The 23,719-nt window shown below is 40.8% G+C and overlaps 1 protein-coding gene across 2 annotated transcripts in view; it reads right to left on the reverse strand.

The window, feature by feature from the left end:
• Positions 1–23,719, reverse strand: part of HSPBAP1 (HSPB1 associated protein 1) — a 71,828-nt gene that overhangs the window by 38,940 nt on the left and 9,169 nt on the right. For both annotated transcript variants that reach the window (XR_010132911.1, XM_004036181.5), the window contains exons 2-3: positions 20,012–20,197; positions 8,309–8,490 (exon numbers count right to left, since the gene is read on the reverse strand). Coding sequence is in view for 1 of the 2 variants with exons in the window: in XM_004036181.5 (XP_004036229.4) it covers positions 8,309–8,490; positions 20,012–20,197 (368 nt within the window). In the remaining variant the exon portion in view is untranslated. The remainder of the gene's footprint in view (positions 1–8,308; positions 8,491–20,011; positions 20,198–23,719) is intronic.

Below are 23,719 nucleotides of genomic sequence, written 5' to 3' on the forward strand. Positions count from 1 at the left end.
GCAAAAAAAAAAAACACCCCACTTCTATGTGCAGAACATCGTTCTCAAGGCTGACACTCCTTTTATCAGTAACTGCAGTCTAAATTTTCTATTTTTAGAGGGAAAACATTAACAGCTGTATTCAAAGAGAAAGGATTTTAAAGAGAAATTTAATGGATGGTTTTGAGGAAGACTAGAAAGAGCATTTTTTTTTTCATTTTTGCTTTGAGTGATGAAAATGGCTGAATACGTGCACATAATTAATGTCTGTCATAGAAGGGGGAATTTTTGCAAGGTCAGCACCACTGTAAATGCACATGGCTCACATGTGGCAGTTCCAGTGGGTGGCAAAAATCCTGTTCTCTCTGCATGTAGCCTATAAGCTCCATACTGGGAGCTTACCCCTGTTTTCTCAATGCCTAATTTAGTACCTGGCTCAGAGTTAGAGCTTGGAACACACTGGCTGCTTGGGAGGGAAAGAAGAATCTGTTGACTTATGATGGTTAAAATAGTTCAGGCCAATGACATTTTTGAGTATCTACCATATACCTGGTATGATGCTGGGTGTTAGGGATACAAAAATTAATATAACACAGGCCAACCCTTCAAATCTAATAATGAGTGATAATCCCATAAACAGAGCCTTTCAATATGATGTAACAAGCGCTCTGACACAAATATGCAGGGAATGCTTTAAGATGACAGCAGGAGGGCCCTGCACCCAGCCAGGGAGCTTAGGGGAGGCTTCCAATTAACCTGGTCCTTGTTGAACAATTTACCACACCTCAGTCTGAAGAATTTAACTAAAGGTAGCTGAAAGCCATTCAGTATAAAAAGGAAAAAAGAGAGACTTGCCTTAGCTAAGAAGAGATAGGTCGTGTGATTCTTAATCTTATAGATACATCCCTTCAGAAATCTAATGAATACCAAAGCCCCTTCTCCTCAGAAAAAAGCACACACGAAATTTCATATATACTTTCAAAGAGGTGACAGACCAACCCCACATGAAAAACCCTGTTCTAGAGCCCTGCTTTGGAAAGAATCACTGAAGGAAGATTTTTTCTACAGGGTGAGGTTACTGTATGAGAAACTGAGGAGAGGCTTCCCTGGCCTCCTGTCTAACAGTAATAATGACTTAAAAAGCAAAACTGTCAGCCAGGTGCGGTGGCTCATGCCTGTAATCCCAGCACTCTGGGAGGCTGAGGTGGGAGGACTGCCCGGGTCCAGGAGTTCAAGACCAGCGTGGGCAATGTTTGGTGAGGCTCTGTCTCTACAAAAAGCTTTTTTTTTTTTTTTTAACAAATTGGCTGGGCATGGTGGCATGCACCTGTGGTCCCAGCTACTTGGGAGGCTGAGAAGGGAGGATCACTTGAGCTTGGGAGGTCAAGGCTTCAGTGAGCTATGTTTGCACCACAGCACTCCAGCCTGAGTGCCTGAGTGACAGAGCAAGACCTTGTCTCAAAAAAAAGCAAAATTGTCAGTGTAAAAATAGACAGCATTGAGAGTTGGGATTCTCTTCCCAATTAAGTTCAGCCACTTATGGGTAGTCAAATGTCTGAAGTCAATGTGGGCCCAGGAATCTGTCTTGAGTCTTGCTAGAAACAGGAGGCCCTGTTTGGGTGCTACATCTGTAAAACCAAAAAGGGTGATCAGTGGGGTGATCTGTTCTGGAGTCTACTCATACATACCTCAAGAGTTGGAAAAATCTTTAAAAATCATCTATTCTCAGCAAGTTCTACTCTACACCATCCCCGAAAAGAGCGACAAGTAGCTAGCTAGTTGACCACTTACTACAAAGTCAGTATCTACTTCCTGGTAGCTTACAGAGGAGGGTCCCAGATCTGCTTTCTATAACTAAAGAGAACAAGTTTATTTCCTGCCAAAAATTGCTATTTTTATCAGAAAAACTGTCCAACTTCTCCTTTATCTTTTTTTTTTTTTTAACCTAGACGCAGCAGCATTAACTTTTCCTTCCAATTGCTCTTCTCTCAATTTCCTTTACTTTGTCAACAGCCCTAAAGCCTGGCTCCCAAACTGAACCCCAGATACAGTCTACACAGAACCTGTATCCATGGAATTGTAACATTCCATGACCCGCACATCATACCATTAATGCACTGTCAGACGGCACTTTTCTTTTTAAGCAACTAAATTATACCAAGGCTAATATTGGGCCTCCCTGTCTCTTACTTGCAGACTGTTGCTTAGCATATCTCTTCAGTCTTGACTTATAGTCAAGGACTAGCCTAATATTTCCTAATTTTCCTTGTGATTTACTATTTGACTTATGGATTATTTAGAAGTGTAATGTTTAATTTCAAATTTTGGGGGATTTTTCAGCTATCTTTTTGTCATGAATTTTTAATTTAATTCTGTTGTGGTGAGAGAACATACTTTGTATGAGTTAAATCCTTTTAAATTATTGGAACTTGTTTTATGGCCCAGAATATAATCAATCTTGATAAAGATTCCTTATGCACTTGGAAATAGTGTTTTCTGTTGTTGGGTGGAGTGTTTTATAAATGTCAATTAAATCAAGTTGATTGTTCAAGTCTCCTGTATCCTTACTGATTTTCTGTATATTTGTTTTACCCATTATAGAGACAGAGGTATTGAAATCCCCCTACTATAATTGTGTATTTGTGTTTTTCTCATTTTAGGTTGGTCAGTTTTGTTCATGTATTTTGAAACTGTTATTGGGTTCATACACATCTGGGATTATTATATCAGCTTGGTGAAGTGACCTTTTATTGTGATGAAATACCCTCTCTACCTTGGGTTTACTTGTTCTGATGTTAACTATGTCTGTCTCCTCCTTTAATTAGTGTTAGCATGAAAAAGGAGTACTTACTATATGATTCCATTTTTATGAAATTCTAGAACTGCCAAACTAACCTGCAGTGACAGAAAGTAGATCAGTGGTGTCTGAGAATGAGGGTGTAGGGAGAGACAGGTTAGGAAGGGACACTGGGAACCTTTTGGACATGATCAAAATGTCTGTCATCTTGAATGTGGTGATGGTTTCTTGGGTGTAGGTATATGTAAAACTTAATCAAACTGTTCACATTAAATATATGCTGTTTATTACATATCAGTTATACCCCAATAAAGCTGTGTGTTTTTTTTTTTAATACAATGCTATTAGTACACTTTGGTCCCACTGTCTCGACACTAGCAGTTTTGTTCACCATTGCATTTGTATCATCAGTGCAAATGTCAACACTGTGAAATAAGCAAGTATCATCTTAGAAGTATTATGAAAATAATTTTGATCTCAAAGATCCTCTGAAAGGGTGTCAGGGACCCCCAGGGGTCTATGGGCCACTCTGGTTTACAACATCACAACTGTAATTACTCTATTTTTTTCTGTTCTGACTCCTCCTCTAAGTAATTCTAAAACAGTTTCTTATGAAAATACATTTTAAATCATACTCCAGATTAAAATTAAAATACTTTAATCATGTTCACAAACATTTTATAAGTTAAAATTATATAAGGATAGCATTTAAGACCCTCCCAAGTATGGCTGATGCCGCCTGTCTGATCCACGCAAGGCCCTGTCCAGTCTCCCCAATGACCTATGTTCTCTCTTCCCTCCTGGCCTCTGCTCATGCCCCTTTCAATTTCTGCCTGTTAAAGTTCTATGTTTTAGGGCCTGGCTCAGGTTCAGCCTTGGCTATGAAGCCTTCTCAACCGCTTGTCCCCATATCCATCTGTCCCTTGCCTTCCTTCCTATATGTTTTATTTGGATTACTATTTAAATGGTAAGCAACACAGAACATTTGTGTTCTGTTCCTTTAACAATATTGTAAGCTCTTTGGGCAATGTTTTATAATTTTTTATTCCTGCAAACTGCTAACATAGTGCTGAATACATAATAGGTATTTGAATGATTATATAAGTGGATTTTTTCCTACTCTATTTCTTGTTTTGATATTTCTCTGGTCTTTAGGACCCCTCAGAGAATGTTTTGACTTAAACCCCTAGCTTCACCTTTGTCAAATTTTCTGTGGCTTCTAGTTAATCAGTGTAGCATTTGTCAGCCTTGGTAAGAAATTCTTAATCTCTCTGGCCCTCTACTAGTTTTTTAAGTTTTTACTTATAGCCTCTACTTGAAGTTTCCTCTTATTAACTCTTTTCTTCCACAAATTAAATTCATCCATGAAAAATATGTACATTGATAAACATACTAATATGATTAGAAAATATCCTGTAGCCTTGAGATGGCCTAAAAGTATGATTTTGACACTTAACTGACTTTTGTGTATAGCAAATAAAATTAATCTTATTTTTTTTAGTTATACATCATATCATTGACTAAATAAAGCATTTGTTTTGAACATTTTGTTCTCTACTTTCCTAGAAAGGTAGGGAATTTGTGACAGTACAAAACAAAATTTCTTGCTCTCAGACTCATTAGGTAAGAATGACAAGTTTTACCTTTTGCAATTATCGTAAGTATCATCATAATTGAATCAACATGTAACAAAAGAGATTTTGCCCCAAGGATGCTTCTCAGGTATATTCCATTTGATATTGTGATTTGAATTGGCTACTGAAGGTCAGGAGCCTTGTTAAGTCACCAGGACACAGAATCCCAAAATACAGTAGATGGAAGATTAGTTGTAACATGTCTTGGACTTTAAAACATAGCTATGAGAGCATGTTGAAATTGAGGCAGGTGATTTGGTAATGAATAATGGCGTCTGATGGCTAGTGATGCTTTCTGATGAGACAAGTTGGAATGTAAGAATTAAGGTGTTTATCAAGCCTTTTCTGTTTATGTACCTAAGATAATTTTTCTAAGGAAAAAGAGACTCAGACAATTGTTAATGTATAATGTCCATTTAAGGGGCTGTTTGAAATTTGGATTGAAATATTTATCCTTCGTAAGTTTTGGATAGTAATTATAGTTAATTATATTATTTTGAAAGCTGCATTTTTGGCTGGGCATGATGGCTCATGCCTGCAATCCCAGCACTTTGGGAGGCTGAGGCAGGCGGATCACTTGAGTTCAGGAGTTCGAGGCCAGCCTGGCCAACACGGTGAAACCCCGTTTCTACTAAAAATCCAAAATTTAGCCAGGTGTGGTGGTGCACGCCTGTAATCCCAGCTACTCAGGAGGCTGAGGCAGGAGAATTGCTTGAACCTAGGAGGCAGAGGTTGCAGTGAGCTGAGATCATGTGACTGCACTCCAGCCTGGGTGACAGAGTCAGACTCTGTCTCAAAAAAAAAAAAAAAGAAAAAAAAAAAGAAATACATGAGCCTGAAAGCTTCCTAATACTATTTTTCTGATAAGAACAGTGGTATTAACAAATGTGACTTTTTGAATAATGAAATGTGTCAAGTATACTGAAAATGTGTCAACATTTGGAATATCTACTAATTCAGTAAGTCAATATTTTCCAAATGGTCCATGAATAACATTACATAAGATCCATTCTGTGCAAGACAGACCAATGGATTTTATAAGAGTAGAGAGTTCATTCATTATAGGTTCAGATTTTTATACTGCAACTAATGAACCTTTAAGAAACTACCCCTCATCAAGTTTGGTGTGGTATAAAAAAATCCACAATTATCTGAAAAGGCTGTTATTAATAAATACTCCTCCCTTTTTCAGTTTCATATGTGTGTGAGGCAAAATTTTTTTCATATACTTTAAACAAACCAACAAATTGCAACAGCTTGAATGGAGAAGCAGAGAATCCAGCTGTCTTCTTACAGCCAGACATCAAGAAGACATGCTAAAATGTACAACAATCCATCCCTCTAATGACATTAAACATTTTTTGAATATAGTTATTTTCTTAAAAATATTATTATGTTAACATATAGTGGGTTGTGTCATTTTAAATAAATCAATAAACATTTTTAAAATGTACCCATTTTAATGTTTAAGTACCCACCATTTTATGACAGATATAAGAAAGCTTGAAACAGCAAGTAATAAGACTTGGTGACTGAATGAATTAAACCAACACAGGTACCTGTGATGTAAGAAGACTTGGTGCCCAGAAAATTTTGAGACAAAAGATGATATAATCTTAATGGACTTGGTTATTCATAGCAGAATTAATTGCCATAATATGAGCCGACAGAAAACTCATTCAACTCAAAATATCAGATTTTATAAGGGCTCAGTTAGAATTCCAGCACATTGCCAAAAGGCTGCCCTTTATATCCGCACTTAATGGACAGGTCACATACTGCACAGTACTGCCTTGCCTGGGATGGGACAGAACTACTAATGGGGTCAGATCAAACACTCATCCAAGGCAGAGTGAGCCTACACTCAGGACAGAGAGTCCCAACAGGACTGAATGTATGCACACCCTCTGTAGGCACAGCAGTAATTAAAGCTCTGTAGTAGTTAAAGCTCTGAAGGCAGACTATTTGGGTTACCCCTTCCTCGTTGTATAATCTTAGAAAAGGTTTACTTAACCTCTTTGGGTCTCATTTTTCTTAAAATGGGGATAATTATTAAATCATAGAGTTACTCTGAGGATTATAAGTGTAAAACATTAGAAAAATTCCCCCAAAAAAGTAAGTACTTGATCAATGTTACTATTAAGCAATATTTTACCTGAAATACGGAGTAAAGTACTAGTCTAATTTACGGAATGGTGGGGCATGGGTATGAGAAACATAACAAAACACTTTTAAAGTTAACTATGAAACCTGTAAGTTCCATAATTAAAGAACCATAAAGTGATCACAATTAAGGTTGTAAGAAAAAACATCTACCTTAAAATTATCATTTAAAAATGAGTAAATAGTAGATTTGGTATTGACTTTGAATTCAGAGTCATTTACTGAATGTTTTTAAAACCTATGCATTTCTTTCATGGGTATGAGAATGAAAATACATTCTCAACTAACAACTATGACAGGACGGGCACAGTGGCTCACGCCTGTAATCCCAGCACTTTGGGCGGCCGAGGCTGGTGGATCACTTAAAGTCGGGAATTTGAGACCATCCTGGCCAACAATGGTAAAACCCTGTCTCTACAAAACAATACAAAAATTAGCTGGGCATGGTGGCAGTCACCTGTAATCCCAGCTACTGGGGTCAGGGGGCGGGCGATGGCTGTGGCAGAATTGCGTGAACCCGGGAGGAGGCAGAGGTTGCAGGGAGTCGAAATTGCGCCACTGCATTCCAGCCTGGGTGACAGAGTGAGACTCCATCTCAAAACAACGACAACAACAACAACAACAAAAAACTATGGGGCAAGGTGACACATTTTTCCTTTTTTTTAAAATAAAAAAGCAAAATTAAGCCAGGCGCAGTGGCACATTCCTATACTCCCAGCAACTCGGGAGACTGAGATGGGAGGATCTATTATAACAACTATGTTAACATCAGCATTTACATCTTGACTCAACATAAAAAAGAAAAATATACACTGAACGGAAAATTACTGAGGAGCCAAAGAACTATCAGCCTATATGAAAGCCAAGTCCAGAGAGTGGGTGGTGGCAGAGAGGAGAAGGGGTGAACAGCCTGCAGGGATGGTGAAATACTTCTCTCCACAAAAAAGGGGCAGGAAGGACTCTGGAGCCTTGGCCTGAGTCAGGGCAAGGTAGAGTCCTCCAAACAGCCTCCGGTATGGCTCCCATTCCTGCCCCACACCTAAGACACATGGAAACAAGAGCAGAGAGTTTGCAAAATTATCTCACAAAATAAACTGCCAGTTTAAGGTAGAAAACACTTAAAAGAGGATATGGTAGTCTGGAAACTCTGTTGTCAGTTATGTCAACATACGGCAAAGAACTTCCATAATTTTACTTCTGCAAGTCACTCCCACACTTCTACAGGGCTTCCACTACCAAATACTGGGAGCCAAGTGTTCTCTGCCTCAGGCCATGAACTGCCAGAGAAAACAGCTGTCCAAAACCCCTAGAGCACGTAGAAATTGCAGCAGCAGCCTGGTTACAGCCCAAGGAACGCTCCTTCACAGAATCAGCTTTATGCTTTCATCTGCCTCACTGACAGGACAAGAACTTATATGGAGGTCAGGAGGCAATGAAGTTTTATACACAATCTATGATTCTAACATACTCCAAACTGACTCAAGCACTGTTTAAAAGCAAAGGAGGGTGTGTAGGAAGTTTGGGAGTAGGAAAACAAGGAAGCCTGCTCATCTGTGTGAGCCAAATGGTACACTTCTCTTCAGCAAATCTTTTGGTTTGAGTGGGTGAAATATCCAAGACTCATGGCGATTACTTATGAGAGAAAAAGGCAGAGAAGGTGCCAGGGAGATTCTAATTTGTGTTCTTTTCTCAAAAACAAATTCCTACCAAGATTAGAAGGAAGGTTCTGACTTACCTGGAAAAGATCTGTCTTGTCTTCAAATAGACTGACAAAATATTTATAGTCAGCATAAGCCCAGAACTTGGAAGGGTCATAATCTCTAAATGGTCCAGAAATACTAGACTGGTCACAGTTCCAGGTCAGAAACTCTTCGAGTGTAGCTTCTATGTAATTACATGTAGTTTCAAACTGAGGAACTGCAATGTAAGAGAATGCAACCTTAAATGTATAATGAACACATTTCCTAATTATTGTTTTTTAAAAAATAAAGATAATTTCAACCAAAAAATTAACTTTGAAGACTAATTAAAAATTCGTGTTGAGCCAGGTGTGGTGGTGCATGCCTGTAATCCTAGTTTCTCTGGAGGTTGAGGCAGGAAGATGGCTTGAGCCCAGGAATTTGAGACCAGTCTGTGGAACAGAGCAAAACCCCATCTCCAAAAAAAAAATTAATTAAAAAATTTAAAAATTAATTTGTACTTGTTATATAATGAGTGCCATTTACAAAATTCACAATACTCAGGATTAAACATAAAAGTATAAAGCAGTTTTAACCTTAAGATTAAAGACTACCCTATGAGTAGATTTAATAATCCAAACTTGAGGATTTAGTAAATAAAAACTTGAGGCACCATACAGTTAAATGCAAAATTTTATGCTGCTGACACCTGGAAAAGGCAAAGACCACTAGAGATGAGGGTTGATCAGGAAAGCTTCAATAAAAGATGTATTATCTGTCCACAGTGGCTTGTTATTATGGGTATGACTCCAATGAGTCAAGATTGGAGTCTTGGATTGACACAAAAACTATTCTAAAAGAATGATGAAATTAATTTTATTTTCGCAACTTAAATGAACAGAGGAAGTTAATATTTAAGAAATCTGATTATGACTTCCTTTACAAAACATGAAATCCTTTCAGGATGTGATGTAGATCAGTTAGCACAGTGCTTGACACAGCAGATTTCAATAAATGTTCGCCACTATTTTTTTATTTTTTGTTTTTGTTTTGAGACAGGGTCTTGCTCATCATACAGGCTAGAGTGCAGTGGTGCAATCTCGGCTCACTGCAACTTCTGCCTCCCGAGTTCAAGCAATCCTCACGCCTCAGCCTCTCAAGTAGCTAGGACTAGAGGCATGTGCCACCATGTCTGGCTAATTTTTGTATTTTTTAGTAGAGATGGGGTTTGGCCATGTTGGCCAGGCTGATCTTGAACTCCTGGCCTCAAGTGATCTGCCCACCTGGGCCTCAAAGTGCTGGGATTACAGGTGTGAGCCACCGTGCCCAGCCAATGTTAGGCACTATTATTAGTACTTCTTATCCATTCATATATTTACTTGGAACCCTTTAAAAGTTAGCTGAATCAGTAGCAGGAAGAGAAGAATATTCACATTCTTCTTTCAACAGCTTTTATCTTTTCTCTATGTTTCTGCCTATAACTGCTTAGAATTATCCAATAATCTTTTTCCTTTACCTTCTTTTTCCTAAGCCACAGAATGGCAGAGAGGTAACAGAGGCAGGGTGTATGTCAACAAATCATCCTAATTCATCCACTTTAACTTGTCACCTCACTTTGAGAAGCAGAAGAACTTAACTAGGGCACATTTATCTAAAAGATTAAAATGTACATATTCAAGAACTATTTAAATTTTAACAATTTTTGTAAAGCACTTAGTGCCTGGCACATAGTAAACAATCAATATACATAAACTCTTAACATACCAACATTGGCCAGGCGTAGTGGAACATGCCTATAATCCCAGCAATTTGGGAGGCCAAGGTGGGAGGACTACTTGAGCCCAGGAGTTTGAGATCATCCTGGGCAATACGGTGAAACCCTGTCTCTACAAAAAATACAAAAAAATTAGCCAGGTGTGGTAGCACGTGCCTGTAGTTGCAGCTACTCAGGCAGCTGAGGCAGGAGGATCACTTGAGCCCTGGAGGTTAAGGCTGCAGTAAGTAGAGATTGTGTCACCGCACTCCAGCCTGGGTGACACTGTGAGATCCTGTCTCAAAAAAACAAAAAACAAAAAACAACCAAAAAATTATCAACTTCATCAAAAATTTACCATAAAAGCACAGAATTACATAAAGTTTAATTTTGACAAACAAAAGTGCATGTGGCAAGAAAGCTGTATGACTCTGGGAAATAGGAGTCATTTCTAAAAGATTTAAGTAACTCCACTAGAAGCCTAAACATATTATACTGTCTTAGGAGTTTTTTCACTTCCTAGAATTCAGTCCAACTGAATACTAAAGCCATTAAATGAGCTACTTGCCCCTGGAGCAGACTAAGCAGGACTTTTCTGTTGAGGCCAGCTATCTCAGGCAAGCCTGATTTGCAGCCCCCAGAACCTGGCCTCATTAGAAGACTTCATTTTCTGTTACAGCAAGCTCTGCACATTAAAAAATGTTAAATCTAAAAATGTAAAAATTACATATGAGAACTGTTACTGTCGGGAAAATTATCATGAATGGAATGAATGGAAATGACAGATCTTTTCATTTCCATAATGATATAATTTTTTCACTCTTTCCTGGTAGTAGCATCATTAAAGGTACTGCTCTGATTTTGTTATGACAATTTCTTTCTGGGTAGTACAGTTGTTATTCTTAGTTTGTCTTATGCAATGAAATTATTCCTTTCTAATTTTACCATGATTCTTTCATTTAACGTTGAAGTAGTCTAGGCAACTATAACGTTCATCCTACTTACTGTAAAGTGCTAGGTAAGAAGCTCAACTGAGGTCAGGATTTGGCAGTGTTGTACAAGCTGAGCTTGCTTTTAATTATTATAAAAAGGGGTCCTAAAATAGTTTCTGCACAACAGGATAACAACTATTTCTCCATTTTGTTAAACTTTCATCATTTTACAAATAAGAAATACTACATGATGCATAAACTCTAAACAGGTCTTTTGATCACTCTATCCCCCTGCTTTCAGATGTTCAGGGTTATTTCTACAAGTGCTTGCCAAATTTACTGCCAACTGAGATACAACACTGCCACTGAGCACGTATCTTGGGAAACAAATCTGATCCAAAACGCTATATGATGTTCTCTATCTGCTTCCTAAAATAAACTAAGGAACACATGATATTCAAAAATGCCAATTATTAACACTTCTATTTCAAGTATTCTAGATAAATTCTAACCAAGATCTAAGACCTAAAACAGAAATAAGAAATACACTCAACAGAGAGGAAACAAAGTTATCCTTACTTTTAAAATCATATGCCTGTCTAACTAGAAAACCCACAAAACAACAAAAAACTACCTAGGCTAATAAGTAGGTGCACATAATATAAACACACAGAAACAAATGGCTTTTCTCTACGACCAATCACAACCAGTTAGAAAACTGTAACAGGCAAAAATATTTCCTTCTTAACAGTTTTAATAAATTTACAATATTTTAAGGAATCTGTAGACCTATATAAAAACTATAAATCATTTTACTGAGAGCCAAATAGACTTGATAAGTAAAGATAACATGTTCCTGTGTGGGAAGATACAGTATTATAACAATGGGATTAATTAATTATAGAGCTTAATGAATTTTCATTTGAAATCCCAACAGGATTTCTTTACAGTGAGAACTTTGTGTTACTCTAAAGTTCATTTAGATGTATAAAATTCAATAATATATAAGAAAAAAGAGTAATTAGGGAGGATGAATTGTATATTCAAATATTAAAATACATACCAGAACTAAAATCATGTTTTAAAACTGTTTTACTGGCCCCCAAACTGGTAGCTTAATATGCAGCCCAAAAACCGATGCTGGAATATACAAGAATATAGTAAAATAATAAAGGTGATTTCCAAAGTCAGTAGGGTAAAAAATAAATATTCAGTAAATGGTACCGGAATAAAATTTCCAAATTTAGCTATTTGTGTAAAAAAAATTCATTGACTACCATATACCAAAATAAATAAGAAATAGATAGTTAAATGTAAAAAAGAAATCATTAATCAATTAGAAAAAAATTATTAGAATATTTCTCTGTTTTCAGGATAAAGAAGGAATTTCTGAAGTTAAAATAAAAATGTTAATAAAGCATTATTTGATTATATAAAAATATAAAACTGTGAAGCTAAAATGAGAAAGCAAACAATAACTAGGAAGCTTATTAGTTAACAACACAATCTTTATTTTTTCATTTGTTTTACTTATTTTTTTATTTCTAGAGGCAGGGTCTTACTCTGTTGCCCAGGCTGGAGGGCAGTGGCGTGGTCAGAACTTTGAACTGCTGGGCTTAAGCAATCCTCCTGCCTCAGCTTCCTGAGTAGCTAAGACTACAGGTGTGCACCATCACACCTGGCTAATTAAAATTTTTTTTTTTGTAGAGACAGGATCTTGCTATGTTGCCCAGGCTGTTCTGGAACTCCCAGTCTCAAGTGATGCTTCTGTCTAGGCCTCCTACAGTGCTGGGATTTTAGGTGTGAGTCATTGTGCCATGCCACAATCTTCATAATATATATGAAGAATTCAAAAAAATTTTTAAACCCTAAAATCCCAATAAGGAAATAGTCAAAGACTAATTATCAGGAAAAAATACAAATTACTAATAAACATGAACATATGTTCAACATCACCAGCAATCAAATAAATGTGTTTTTTTTTGTTTTTTTTTTTTTTTTTTTTTTTTGGAGACAGAGTCTCACTCTGTGGCCCAGGCTGGAGTGCAGTGGCACTATCTTGGCTCACTGCAACCTCTGCTTCTGGGGTTCAAGCGATTCTCACGCCTCACCTCCCAAATAGCTGAGATTCCAGGCGTGCACCACCACACCGGCTAATTGGCTAATTTTTTGTATTTTTAGCAGAGACGGGGTTTTGCCATATGCCCAGGCTGGTCTCCAACTCCTGAGCTCAGGTAATCCACCCACCTTGGCCCCCCAAAGTGCTAGGATTACAGGCATGAGCCACTGTGCCCAGCCAAATAAATGGTAATTAAAATAATGAGATAACATTTTTCAAGTAACAGGGCCTCACTCTGTCTCCCAGGCTTGAGTGCAGTAGCATGATCACAGCTGACTGCAGCCTCGACCTCCCAGGCTCAGGTGATCCTCCCATCTCAACCTCCTGGGTAGCTGGGACAACAGGTGCACACCATCATGCCAAGATAATTTTTTTATACTTTTTGTAGAGACAGGGTTTTGCTATGTTGCCCAGGCTGGTCTTGAACTCCTGGGCTCAAGCAATCCTCTTGCTCCAGCCTCCCAAAGAACTGGGATTACAGGCATGAGCTACCATGGCCAGCCTGAAAGATCTTTAAGATAAATTTCAGTTTTGGCCAAAGAGTAGCAAAACAGGAACCCTCACATGTTCTGAAAAGAATGTAAATAGAAACCGCCTTCGTGCAAAGCCCTTAGCTGTACGTTTCAAAGTCTTTCATTCTTTCACTTCACAAATTCAATGTCCATTAGGTGCTCAGCCCATGATGAGATGTGGCCCTTGCCCTCACAGAAGTGACCTTCTTGAGGGGAAGAGACTTTAAACAGGTAATTATACAACCATGTGATTACAACTGTGCTAAGTGTTACTAAGAAATACAAAGTGTTCTGAGGTAATTGAATAGTCACACCTGATTTGGGGTATGGGGAAGGATAGATTTGATCAGGAAAAATGACATTTAAGCTAAGATCTGACAGAAGGAGATGAATTAATTAGGTAAAGTTGGGGGAAAGGGAAGTGAGAAAAGAGAGGCTAGACACAGGGAACTACATACACATGCAAAGGCCCTGAAGTAGGAAGAAACAAAGCCCTGGAAATACAGAAACTGAAAAATGCTTGTCTGGCCTGAGCTCAGGGAGAGAAATGATGCTGGGCCTTCTACACCACAATGGACATTTTGGTCTTTAGCCTAAGCGTAACTGGAAGCCATTTAAGTGTTTTAAGCAGAGAAATAAGATTAGATTTGTTTTCCTAAAAGTCGTCTCTGGCTTCAGTATGAGGAATGGTGTGGGAAGGGAGGGCAAGGGGTGCAGAGAGACTAGGATGAGGCCACGCAACTATGGAGGTGAGAGACAGCGAGCAGGGTAACGCCCACTAGAGGATGGCTGTGGAGACAGACAGAAGCAGGCAGATGCTAGATATTTAGGATGTAAGTCACTGAGTCACAAGACACCACTCAAGACAGGCAATCAGAATGACTCAGAAGTTCTGGTGTAAGAAGCTTCACAGATAGTGTTGCTACTGATGATAATGCTCATATCCTTTGATCCAGTAACTCTCCTTCTAGGTATCAATCCTAAGGAAGTAATCAGAAACTTTGACAAAATTTGTTTGCAAAGATGTTCACTACAGTCTTTTTAAAATTTAAAACTTGCAAGCAATCTAAATCATCAAAATTTTAAAATAAATTATGATACTACCAAACAATGAAATATTAGGTAGCCATTGAAAAATCATACAATCTCCCCCTCTCCCTCCCCCTCCCCCTCCCCCTCTCCCTCTCCCTCTCCCCACGGTCTCCCTCTCCCTCTCTCTCTCCCTCTCCCGCTCTTTCCACAGTCTCCCTCTGATGCCGAGCCGAAGCTGGACGGTACTGCTGCCATCTCAGCTCACTGCAACCTCCCTGCCTGATTCTCCTGCCTCGGCCTGCCGAGTGCCTGCGATTGCAGGCGCGCGCCGCCACGCCTGACTGGTTTTCGTATTTTTTTGGTGGAGACGGGGTTTCGCTGTGTTGGCCGGGCTGGTCTCCAGCTCCTAACCGTGAGTGATCGGCCAGCCTCGGCCTCCTGAGGTGCCGGGATTGCAGATGGAGTCTCGTTCACTCAGTGCTCAATGGTGCCCAGGCTGGAGTGCAGTGGCGTGATCTCGGCTTGCTACAACCTCCACCTCCCAGCCGCCTGCCTTGGCCTCCCAAAGCGCCGAGATTGCAGCCTCTGCCCGGCTGCCACCCCGTCTGGGAAGTGAGGAGCGTCTCCGCCTGGCCGCCCATCGTCTGGGATGTGAGGAGCCCCTCTGCCTGGCTGCCCAGTCTGGAAAGTGAGGAGCGTCTCTGCCCCCCCGCCATCCCATCTAGGAAGCGAGGAGCGCCTCTTCCCGGCCGCCATCACATCTGGGAAGTGAGGAGCGTCTCTGCCCGGCCACCCATCGTCTGAGATGTGGGGAGCACCTCTGCCCTGCCGCCCCGTCCGGGATGTGAGGAGCGTCTCTGCCCGGCCGCCCCGTCTGAGAAGTGAGGAGACCCTCTGCCCGGCGGCCGCCCAGTCCGAGAAGTGAGGAGCCCCTCCGCCCAGCAGCCACCCCGTCTGGGAAGTGAGGAGCGTCTCCGCCCGGCAGCCACCTCCTCCAGGAGGGAGGTGGGGGGGGTCAGCCCCCCGCCTGGCCGGCCGCCCGGTCCGGGAGGTGAGGGGCGCTCTGCCCGGCCGCCCCTACTGGGAAGTGAGGAGCCCCTCTGCCCGGCCAGCCGCTCCGTCCGGGAGGGAGGTGGGGAGGGTCAGCCCCCCGCCCGGCCAGCCGCCCCATCCGGAAGGGAGGTGGGGGGGTCAGCCCCCGCCCGGCCAGCCGCCCCGTCCGGGAGGGAGGTGGGGGGGTCAGCCCCCCGCCCCGCCAGCCGCCCTGTCCGGGAGGTGAGGGGCGCCTCTGCCCGGCCGCCCCTACTGGGAAGTGAGGAGCCCCCCCGCCCGGCCAGCCGCCCCGTCCGGGAGAGAGGTGGGGGGGTCAGCCCCCCGCCTGGCCAGCCGCCCCATCCGGGAGGTGAGGGGCGCCTCTGCCCGGCCGCCCCTACTGGAAAGTGAGGAGCCCCTCAGCCCGGCCAGCCGCCCCGTCCGGGAGGGAGGTGGGGGGTCAGCCCACCGCCCAGCCATCCGCCCCGTCCGGGAGGGAGGTGGGGGGGTCAGCCCCCCGCCCCGCCAGCCGCCCTGTCCGGGAGGTGAGGGGCGCCTCTGCCCGGCCGCCCCTACTGGGAAGTGAGGAGCCCCCCCGCCCGGCCAGCCACCCCGTCCGGGAGAGAGGTGGGGGGGTCAGCCCCCCGCCTGGCCAGCCGCCCCGTCCGGGAGGTGAGGGGCGCCTCTGCCCGGCCGCCCCTACTGGAAAGTGAGGAGCCCCTCAGCCCGGCCAGCCGCCCCGTCCGGGAGGGAGGTGGGGGGGTCAGCCCACCGCCCAGCCAGCCGCCCCGTCCGGGAGGGAGGTGGGGGGTCAGCCCCCCGCCCAGCCAGCCGCCCCGTCCGGGAGGGAGGTGGGGGGGTCAGCCCCCCGCCCGGCCAGCCGCCCCGTCGGGGAGGGAGGTGGGGGTGTCAGCCCCCCGCCGGCCAGCCGCCCCGTCCGGGAGGGAGGTGGGGGAGTCAGCCCCCCGCCTGGCCAGCCGCCCCATCCGGGAGGTGAGGGGCGCCTCTGCCCGGCCACCCCTACTGGGAAGTGAGGAGCCCCTCTGCCCGGCCAGCCGCCCCGTCCAGGAGGGAGGTGGGGGGGGTCAGCCCCCTGCCCGGCCAGCCGCCCCGTCCGGGAGGTGAGGGGCACCTCTGCCCGGCCGCCCCTGCTGGGAGGTGGGGAGCCCCTCTGCCCGGCCACCACCCCATCTGGGAGGTGTACCCAGCAGCTCATTGAGAACGGGCCATGATGACAATGGCGGTTTTGTGGAATAGAAAGTGGGGAGGGGTGGGGAAGGGATTGAGAGATCGGATGGTTGCCGTGTCTGTGTGGAGGGGGGTGGACATGGGAGACTTTTCATTTTGTTCTGTACTAGGAAAAAATTCTTCTGCCTTGGGATCCTGTTGATCTGTGACCCTGCCCCCAACCCTGTGCTCTCTGAAACATGTGCTGTATCCACTCAGGGTTGAATGGATTAAGGGCGGTGCAAGATGTGCTTTGTTAAACAGATGCTTGAAGGCAGCATGCTCGTTAAGAGCCATCACCACTCCCTAATCTCAAGTACCCAGGGACACAAACACTGCGGAAGGCCATAGGGTCCTCTGCCTAGGAAAACCAGAGAACTTTGTTCACTTGTTTATCTGCTGACCTTCCCTCCACTATTGTCCTGTAACCCTGCCAAATACCCCTCTGCGAGAAACACCCAAGAATGATCAATAAAAAATAAAAAATAAAAAAAAAGAAAAATCATACAATCTCAAGAGAAGCTGCTCAGAGTAAAAGAAAAAAAAAAAAGCAAGCTGTGAAAATTAATATAACTTTATTTTTAAAATACAAAAAGGCCTACATGGGCATACCTCAAAATATAACTAGTGATTATCTCTGGGTAGTGGGACCTTTGCAAGTCATATACTTAATAAGGGTAGTATCCAGAATATATAAAGAACTCTTATAACTCAATAATAAAAAGACAAAAACAATTAGAAAATGGGCAAAGGATTTGAATAGACATTTTTCCAAAGAAGACATACAAATGGCCAATACACACATAAAAAGATGCTTAACATTATTAGTCATTAAGGAAACACAAATCAAAACTATAATAATACCTCCCATACACTAAAATAGTTATAATTTTTTTTTCTTTTTTTTTTTGTACTTTACTTAGTAGAGACGGGGTTTCACCATGTTGGCCAGGCTGGTCTCAAACTCCTGACCTCATGATCCACCCACCTTGGCCTCCCAAAGTGCTGGGATTACAGGTGTGAGCCACTGCATCCGGCCTAGAATAGCTATAATTTTTAAAATGGAGTGTTGGCAAGGATGTGGAAAAAACTGGAACTCTCACACATTGAAGGTGAGAATATAAAATGATGCAGCTGCTTTGGAAAACGGTTTCTCAAAATGTTAAACACAGAATTACTGTATGACCCAGCAATTCTACTCCAAGAGAAATGAAAATACATGTCCACACAAAAACATGTACATGAATGTTCATAGTAGCATTATCTGTAATAGCCAAAAAATGGAATGGCTCAAATGTCCATCAACTGATGAATAGATAAATAAAATGTACATATTTGTACAACAGAATATTATTTGGCAATAGAAAGAACTGAAGTACTGATATGTATTACAACATGGATGAACCTTGAAAACACACTAAATGAAAGAAGTCAGGCACAAAAGGGCCAATAGTGAATGATTCCACTTATATGATATATTCTAAGTAGTCAAATTCATAGACACAGAAAGTAAATCAGTGGTTGCCAGGGCCTGGGGTAAGGCAGAATGGAAAATGATGGCTTAAGGGGTACTGGGCTTATTTATGGGATAATAGAAATATTCTAGAATTAGATAGTAGTGATGATTGTACAATATTGTGCATATACTAACAACCAATGAATTGCATACTTTTAAATGGCTAAAATGCTAAATTTTATGTTATGTGGATTTTATTTAATAAAAAAGAACATTCATTGTCTTTACTAAAAGCTCAGAGTCATTTCTCACAACCTCAGAGAGTTATTTTCCTTTTTTTTGTGCTTAAGTATTAACTTGAAAATGTCAAATTACTGTGTCTCATCTATAAAATGGGATAATAGCAGCTCTGTCCTAAGGTTTTAGGAAGATTAAGAAAGCTAATACCGTATGTGCAAAGTATTCACAATAGTGCCTGAAACAATAGCTTTAAATAAATGTTAGCTATTGGTAGTATTGTGTACTTGGAGTCTAACTAGAATGTGAAAAAATTACTATTTCTATTTTTTTCCAAATTAGTGCCTAACAGACACTTCAGTGAGAGGCAGATTTCTTTGACTAAAATCAAGAAAGAAAAGGCACAATTTGATTTTTATGTTATTGCTGCTGGTCTAAGATTGAATTTTAAACAGTTTGGTCTCTGATTATAATGAGATGACAAAGAGTTCCAGGTATATTCAACATGCTACACCTGTCACAGGAGTACAAAGGGGTTCCAGACACCAAAAACTAAATAATTCTGTCAGCTATACCACAAGGTCGAAATGAGAGAAAGCAGCTTGGAGCAGCAGGAAGGGGAAGCTGGGGACTTTTCTAGTTCTCCTAAGCTATTAATAGATATTAATAAGCCACTTTACCTCAATGCTTAAAAAACTGAAATTCTAGACTACCAAACTTACCCATATTGAAATACAAGTTAAACATCAGAAAAATGATTATAGACTTTCTTAGATTAGAAACTGTAATTTTAGAGTTAATGGTAAATTACCTAAATTTTACAGTTAAGGGTAATTGCTTTATCTGAAAATAGGGCAAACAAATCAAAATGTTATGATTTGATTTCAGAAAAGAAGAGGCAGAATCTATTTGTTTAAGAGAATAAAAGAGCGAGCTTTACATATGTTTCATGTTTGTGCAATGCAAAACAGGTCAGTCAGTCAATAAAGCAGAGGGATAAAATTACAACCAAGTGATTATACAACTATAAATAGTGCCTGAAGCCACAAATAAAAGGACACATTCCACTTGAGTAAAAAGTGGACGGGACTATTAGATTAGTATTGGTCTAATAGGAACATGAATAAGAGCACATTAACAAATATTTATTTATTAAGTGTCTAACATTTAATGAACCACAATAATGTCTAGCAATATACATATAAGATACATGAACAAATACATTTCGTATGGGGTTATAAACTATAGACAAAACAGTCTATAGTTTATACAGACAAAAACAAAAAACACTTAAGCCAAACTGTTTTCCAAACCTTCCAATAAAATGTTCCTATATGTGCAGTGAATGGTCAAAAAAAGGATTAGAAAGAAAGGATTCTCAAGAGATCAGGAGGCCACTGCTGAGAATGCAGGGATGCTCCTGAAGAGACATTATGATGGTGATTACCTATAGTCATACCTGTGCTCATGCTTTTCATCCCCATTCTGAATCGTATCTGCTTGCCATGAAGGACCTGCGAAAGGTATTTAGCATTCCAGTGTCGTGCTGGCCAATCAAACACCATGTTACAGAAGACTGCAGGTTGTTGTAAAGACATGATAATTTCTTTTGCTTTCTCTGGCTTAAAAGGTTTGACATGTTCACCTAGAAAGAGAAATGAATACAGCAATAGATAGAAAACTATCAAGTTTTTTCATACAATATGGAGAAAAAAATAGCTAATATTGTTTTTATCATGGCAAATCATTCTCTACAATTACAGTAATGTACACGTCATTTACTGCTGTTTATATACACAAGTGGCCTCAAAAGACCTAATTCTTTTCTTTTTTTAGATCCAGGGGTATATGTGCAGGTTTGTTACATGGGTATATTGTAGGATGCCAAGGTTTGGGTTTCTATTGAACCTATCACCCAAATAGTGAGCACAGTATTCAATACGTAGTTTTTTTAACCCTTGCTCCTCTCCCTCCCTCCCCTCTTTTGGAGTTCCCAGTGTTTATTGTTCTCATCTTTATGTCTGTGTGTACTTGATGTTTAGCTCCCACTTATAAGTAAGAACTTGTGGTATTTGGCTGTTTCTGCATTAATTTAGGATAATGGCTTCCATCTGCATCCATGTTGCTGCAAGGGAAATGATTTTGTTCTTTTTTATGGCTGTGTAGCATTCCATGGCATATATATACACACCATATTTTCTTTATCCAATTCACCATTAGTGGGCACCTAGGCAGATTCCATCTCTTTGCTATTGTGAATAATGCTCTGATAAACACATGAGGGCAGGTGAAAAGACCTAATTCTTAAATGATTTTTCTCATACTAAATTTTAAGTGTTTAAATTTTGGTAGATATTTACAATATACAATGTCAAAAATGAAACTTTAGTGTTAAAAAAAGGCTTTCCAACTACATCTTCAAATTTTAAAAGATGTGATTTTTTGGAAAATACTACTTCCTAAGTAGAGGATTATGTAAGAAATGCTGATGGGAACTACTCTTGAACAACTAGAGTTGCTGAAGTCAGTCACAATTCTACTTGTTATATCACAGGTTAATGCCAGAAAGACTACTGAGTCAATATAGCAGTCAACCTGGGAGGGGAAATATTATTTTTATTGCAATTTTAAAAGGATAAAAGATGTACTTAGATGGCAATCAATATTAATCCTTGGTTTCAACTGCATCTATAAACAGTACAGAAGAGCTGTACAAACCAACACTGTAACTTACTATTTAAATAAATTTCACAGAATCATAAAATATTAACCTTGGATAGGATAGTAAAGATTAGTATTTTTTTAATAAAAGAACAAGCAAGTTTCTCTTTTAAAGACATCTTAAGAGGGCAAGTTTTTTGGGAGGTTTAAAAAACGCTTTATACTCTCTGACTCTCAAAACATATATTTATGATTCTCAAGAACAATCAGCTAACCCTCTATTTTAGTTACTTTATCTATAATTGCACTTAATTCAAAAAATTAAGAAAAATTCTTAAATAATCCAAATTCTTCTATCACCCAACCTTCTTCTCTATGATAAAAGGAAGAGGGATAGGGAAGGAATCATCAAAGAACTTGAGTAATTTGTGTTTGTCTAAAGGTAAGGCTTGTTTTTAAAGAAACTGAAAACTTAAATCAGTTTGGCCTCCTTTCTCAGACAAGGACAAAAACTTGGAATCCCTTCTTAAGCCCTCAGTGAAAGTCAGCAGGCTCTAAGCCCTTGGCAGGTGACATTTTGAGAACAATCTGTTACCTTCTACACAGTCATCATTCTAAGTGAGGAGGGCAGCGTGGATGCTTAGAAGGGAAAGGCAGAAGACTCAGGGAGTGTGTGCAGTGAGAAAGAGAAGGCACCCTTGGTCTCACTGAAAAGCAGCCCCTGGTTTTTCTTCAGGTGACCTTTACATGGTAAAGAGCCTTGTAAAGGATAACATTATGTGACCAAGAATACCATTTTCTGTTTTTCCTTGAGATGGTTGCTTTTTGTTGTGTTTTTCACTTTTGACATGTACAGCAACTTTGCATTCAAGTTCTTCATCCTTCCATACAGGCCTATGAATCTAAGTACAAGATTACCTATATTGCAGTGCACCAAATCTTCCTGGACTTGATGTGCCTGGATTCCACGTATGAACACCCACATTTTTTTATTATATGTTTTTAAAGTTTTGCTGTAGACTACTTGTACGGAACGTCAAATTTCTCCTCTACCCTCTTAAAATCTCTAGCTGAGACTGACGTAAAACAGGTTAACAGGGAAAAGCATACAAACATTATTCAGTACTTTTTACATGTACATGGGAGCCCTCACAAGAAAAATGAAGACCGAAAGAAGCAGTTAGAGCTTACTTAACGTCTATATAGTAGGTTGGACAAAGAGTAAATTTAGAAAACGTGACAAGACGAAGTTGGGTGACTGCAGTTAATTGTGGAAAAGTGACTGGGAAGTTAAGGGTTGGTTTAACAAGGTTTGTTTGTACGGATTTCTCTCAGCCTTTATTACCCATCTTTGGTTATAAGAATGTCTTCCTTGTTCCTGGTACAGGGAGGGCAACTTTCACATGGAAGTCTTACCTCCCACTTTTGGGAAGAAAAAGGGAGCTCAAAATGACCTTTTTGCATCTGCTGTTTTTCAGTGCCATTTTTTTTTTTTTTTTTTTTGAGTCTTGCTCTGTCGCCAGGCTGGAATGCAGTGGTGCAATCTTGGCTCACTGCAACCTCTGCTTCCCGGGTTCAAGCGATTCTCCTGCCTTAGCCTCCTGAGTAGCTGGGACTACAGGCACACACCACCATGCCCAGCTAATTTTTATATTTTTAGTAGAGATGGGGTTTCAACATGTTAGCCAGGATGGTCTCAATCTCTTGACCTTGTGATCCACCCACCTTGGCCCCCCAAAGTGCTGGGACTACAGGCGTGAGCCACCATGCCCAGCCTTTTCAATGCCTTTTACCCAAAATAATCAATATACCAAAGTGGCATATTTGGGGGTGGCATATTTTGATCCCGACACTATGAAAAGCTATAATATATTCATGATAAATAGTATTCTGTTTTTCATGGCATATAAATTGGAATCATCCTTTGGGAAACAACTGGGAAAAATGAAAGAACTGTTCATTATCTCAGTAACTCATGTTATAGGAATTTACTGTAACAAATAATTAATCATAAGCTATGTACAGCATACACATACACACACAAATGTCTACTACCACACTATAACAACAAAAAATGTAAACAACCTAATGCCCCAAAGCAGAAAAATATTTACTAAATTATGACAAGGCAATCCCATAGTATACTATATCCACTAAAAATGAGGGCTGTCTAGAAATATGTAGAGATGTGAGGTGGGAAGGGAGAGTTGGACCTGAAGTTGACTCAGAGAGCTATTGCAATAGCCAAGCGATAAGTATGATAACACGGCTGAACAACAGGGGTGGCAGTGAGTAAGTCAGATATGGTGAAGATGAAGAAATACTAAGAGAATAATATCAAAAGCTATTACAACCAGAGATGTGGGGTGGGAGTCAGATGTAGCCAAAAGACTGAGGTGTCTAGACTTGGTGACTTGCCATAAGAGAAGTCAGGAGCAATAGCTCATTCTGTTGGGAAGATGAGTAGCTTGATTTTGAACACAGGCATCATAACAATACCATACAT

The sequence above is a fragment of the Gorilla gorilla genome, chromosome 2 (genome assembly GCF_029281585.2).
Source record: "Gorilla gorilla gorilla isolate KB3781 chromosome 2, NHGRI_mGorGor1-v2.1_pri, whole genome shotgun sequence".
NCBI classification, from domain to species: Eukaryota; Metazoa; Chordata; class Mammalia; order Primates; family Hominidae; genus Gorilla; species Gorilla gorilla.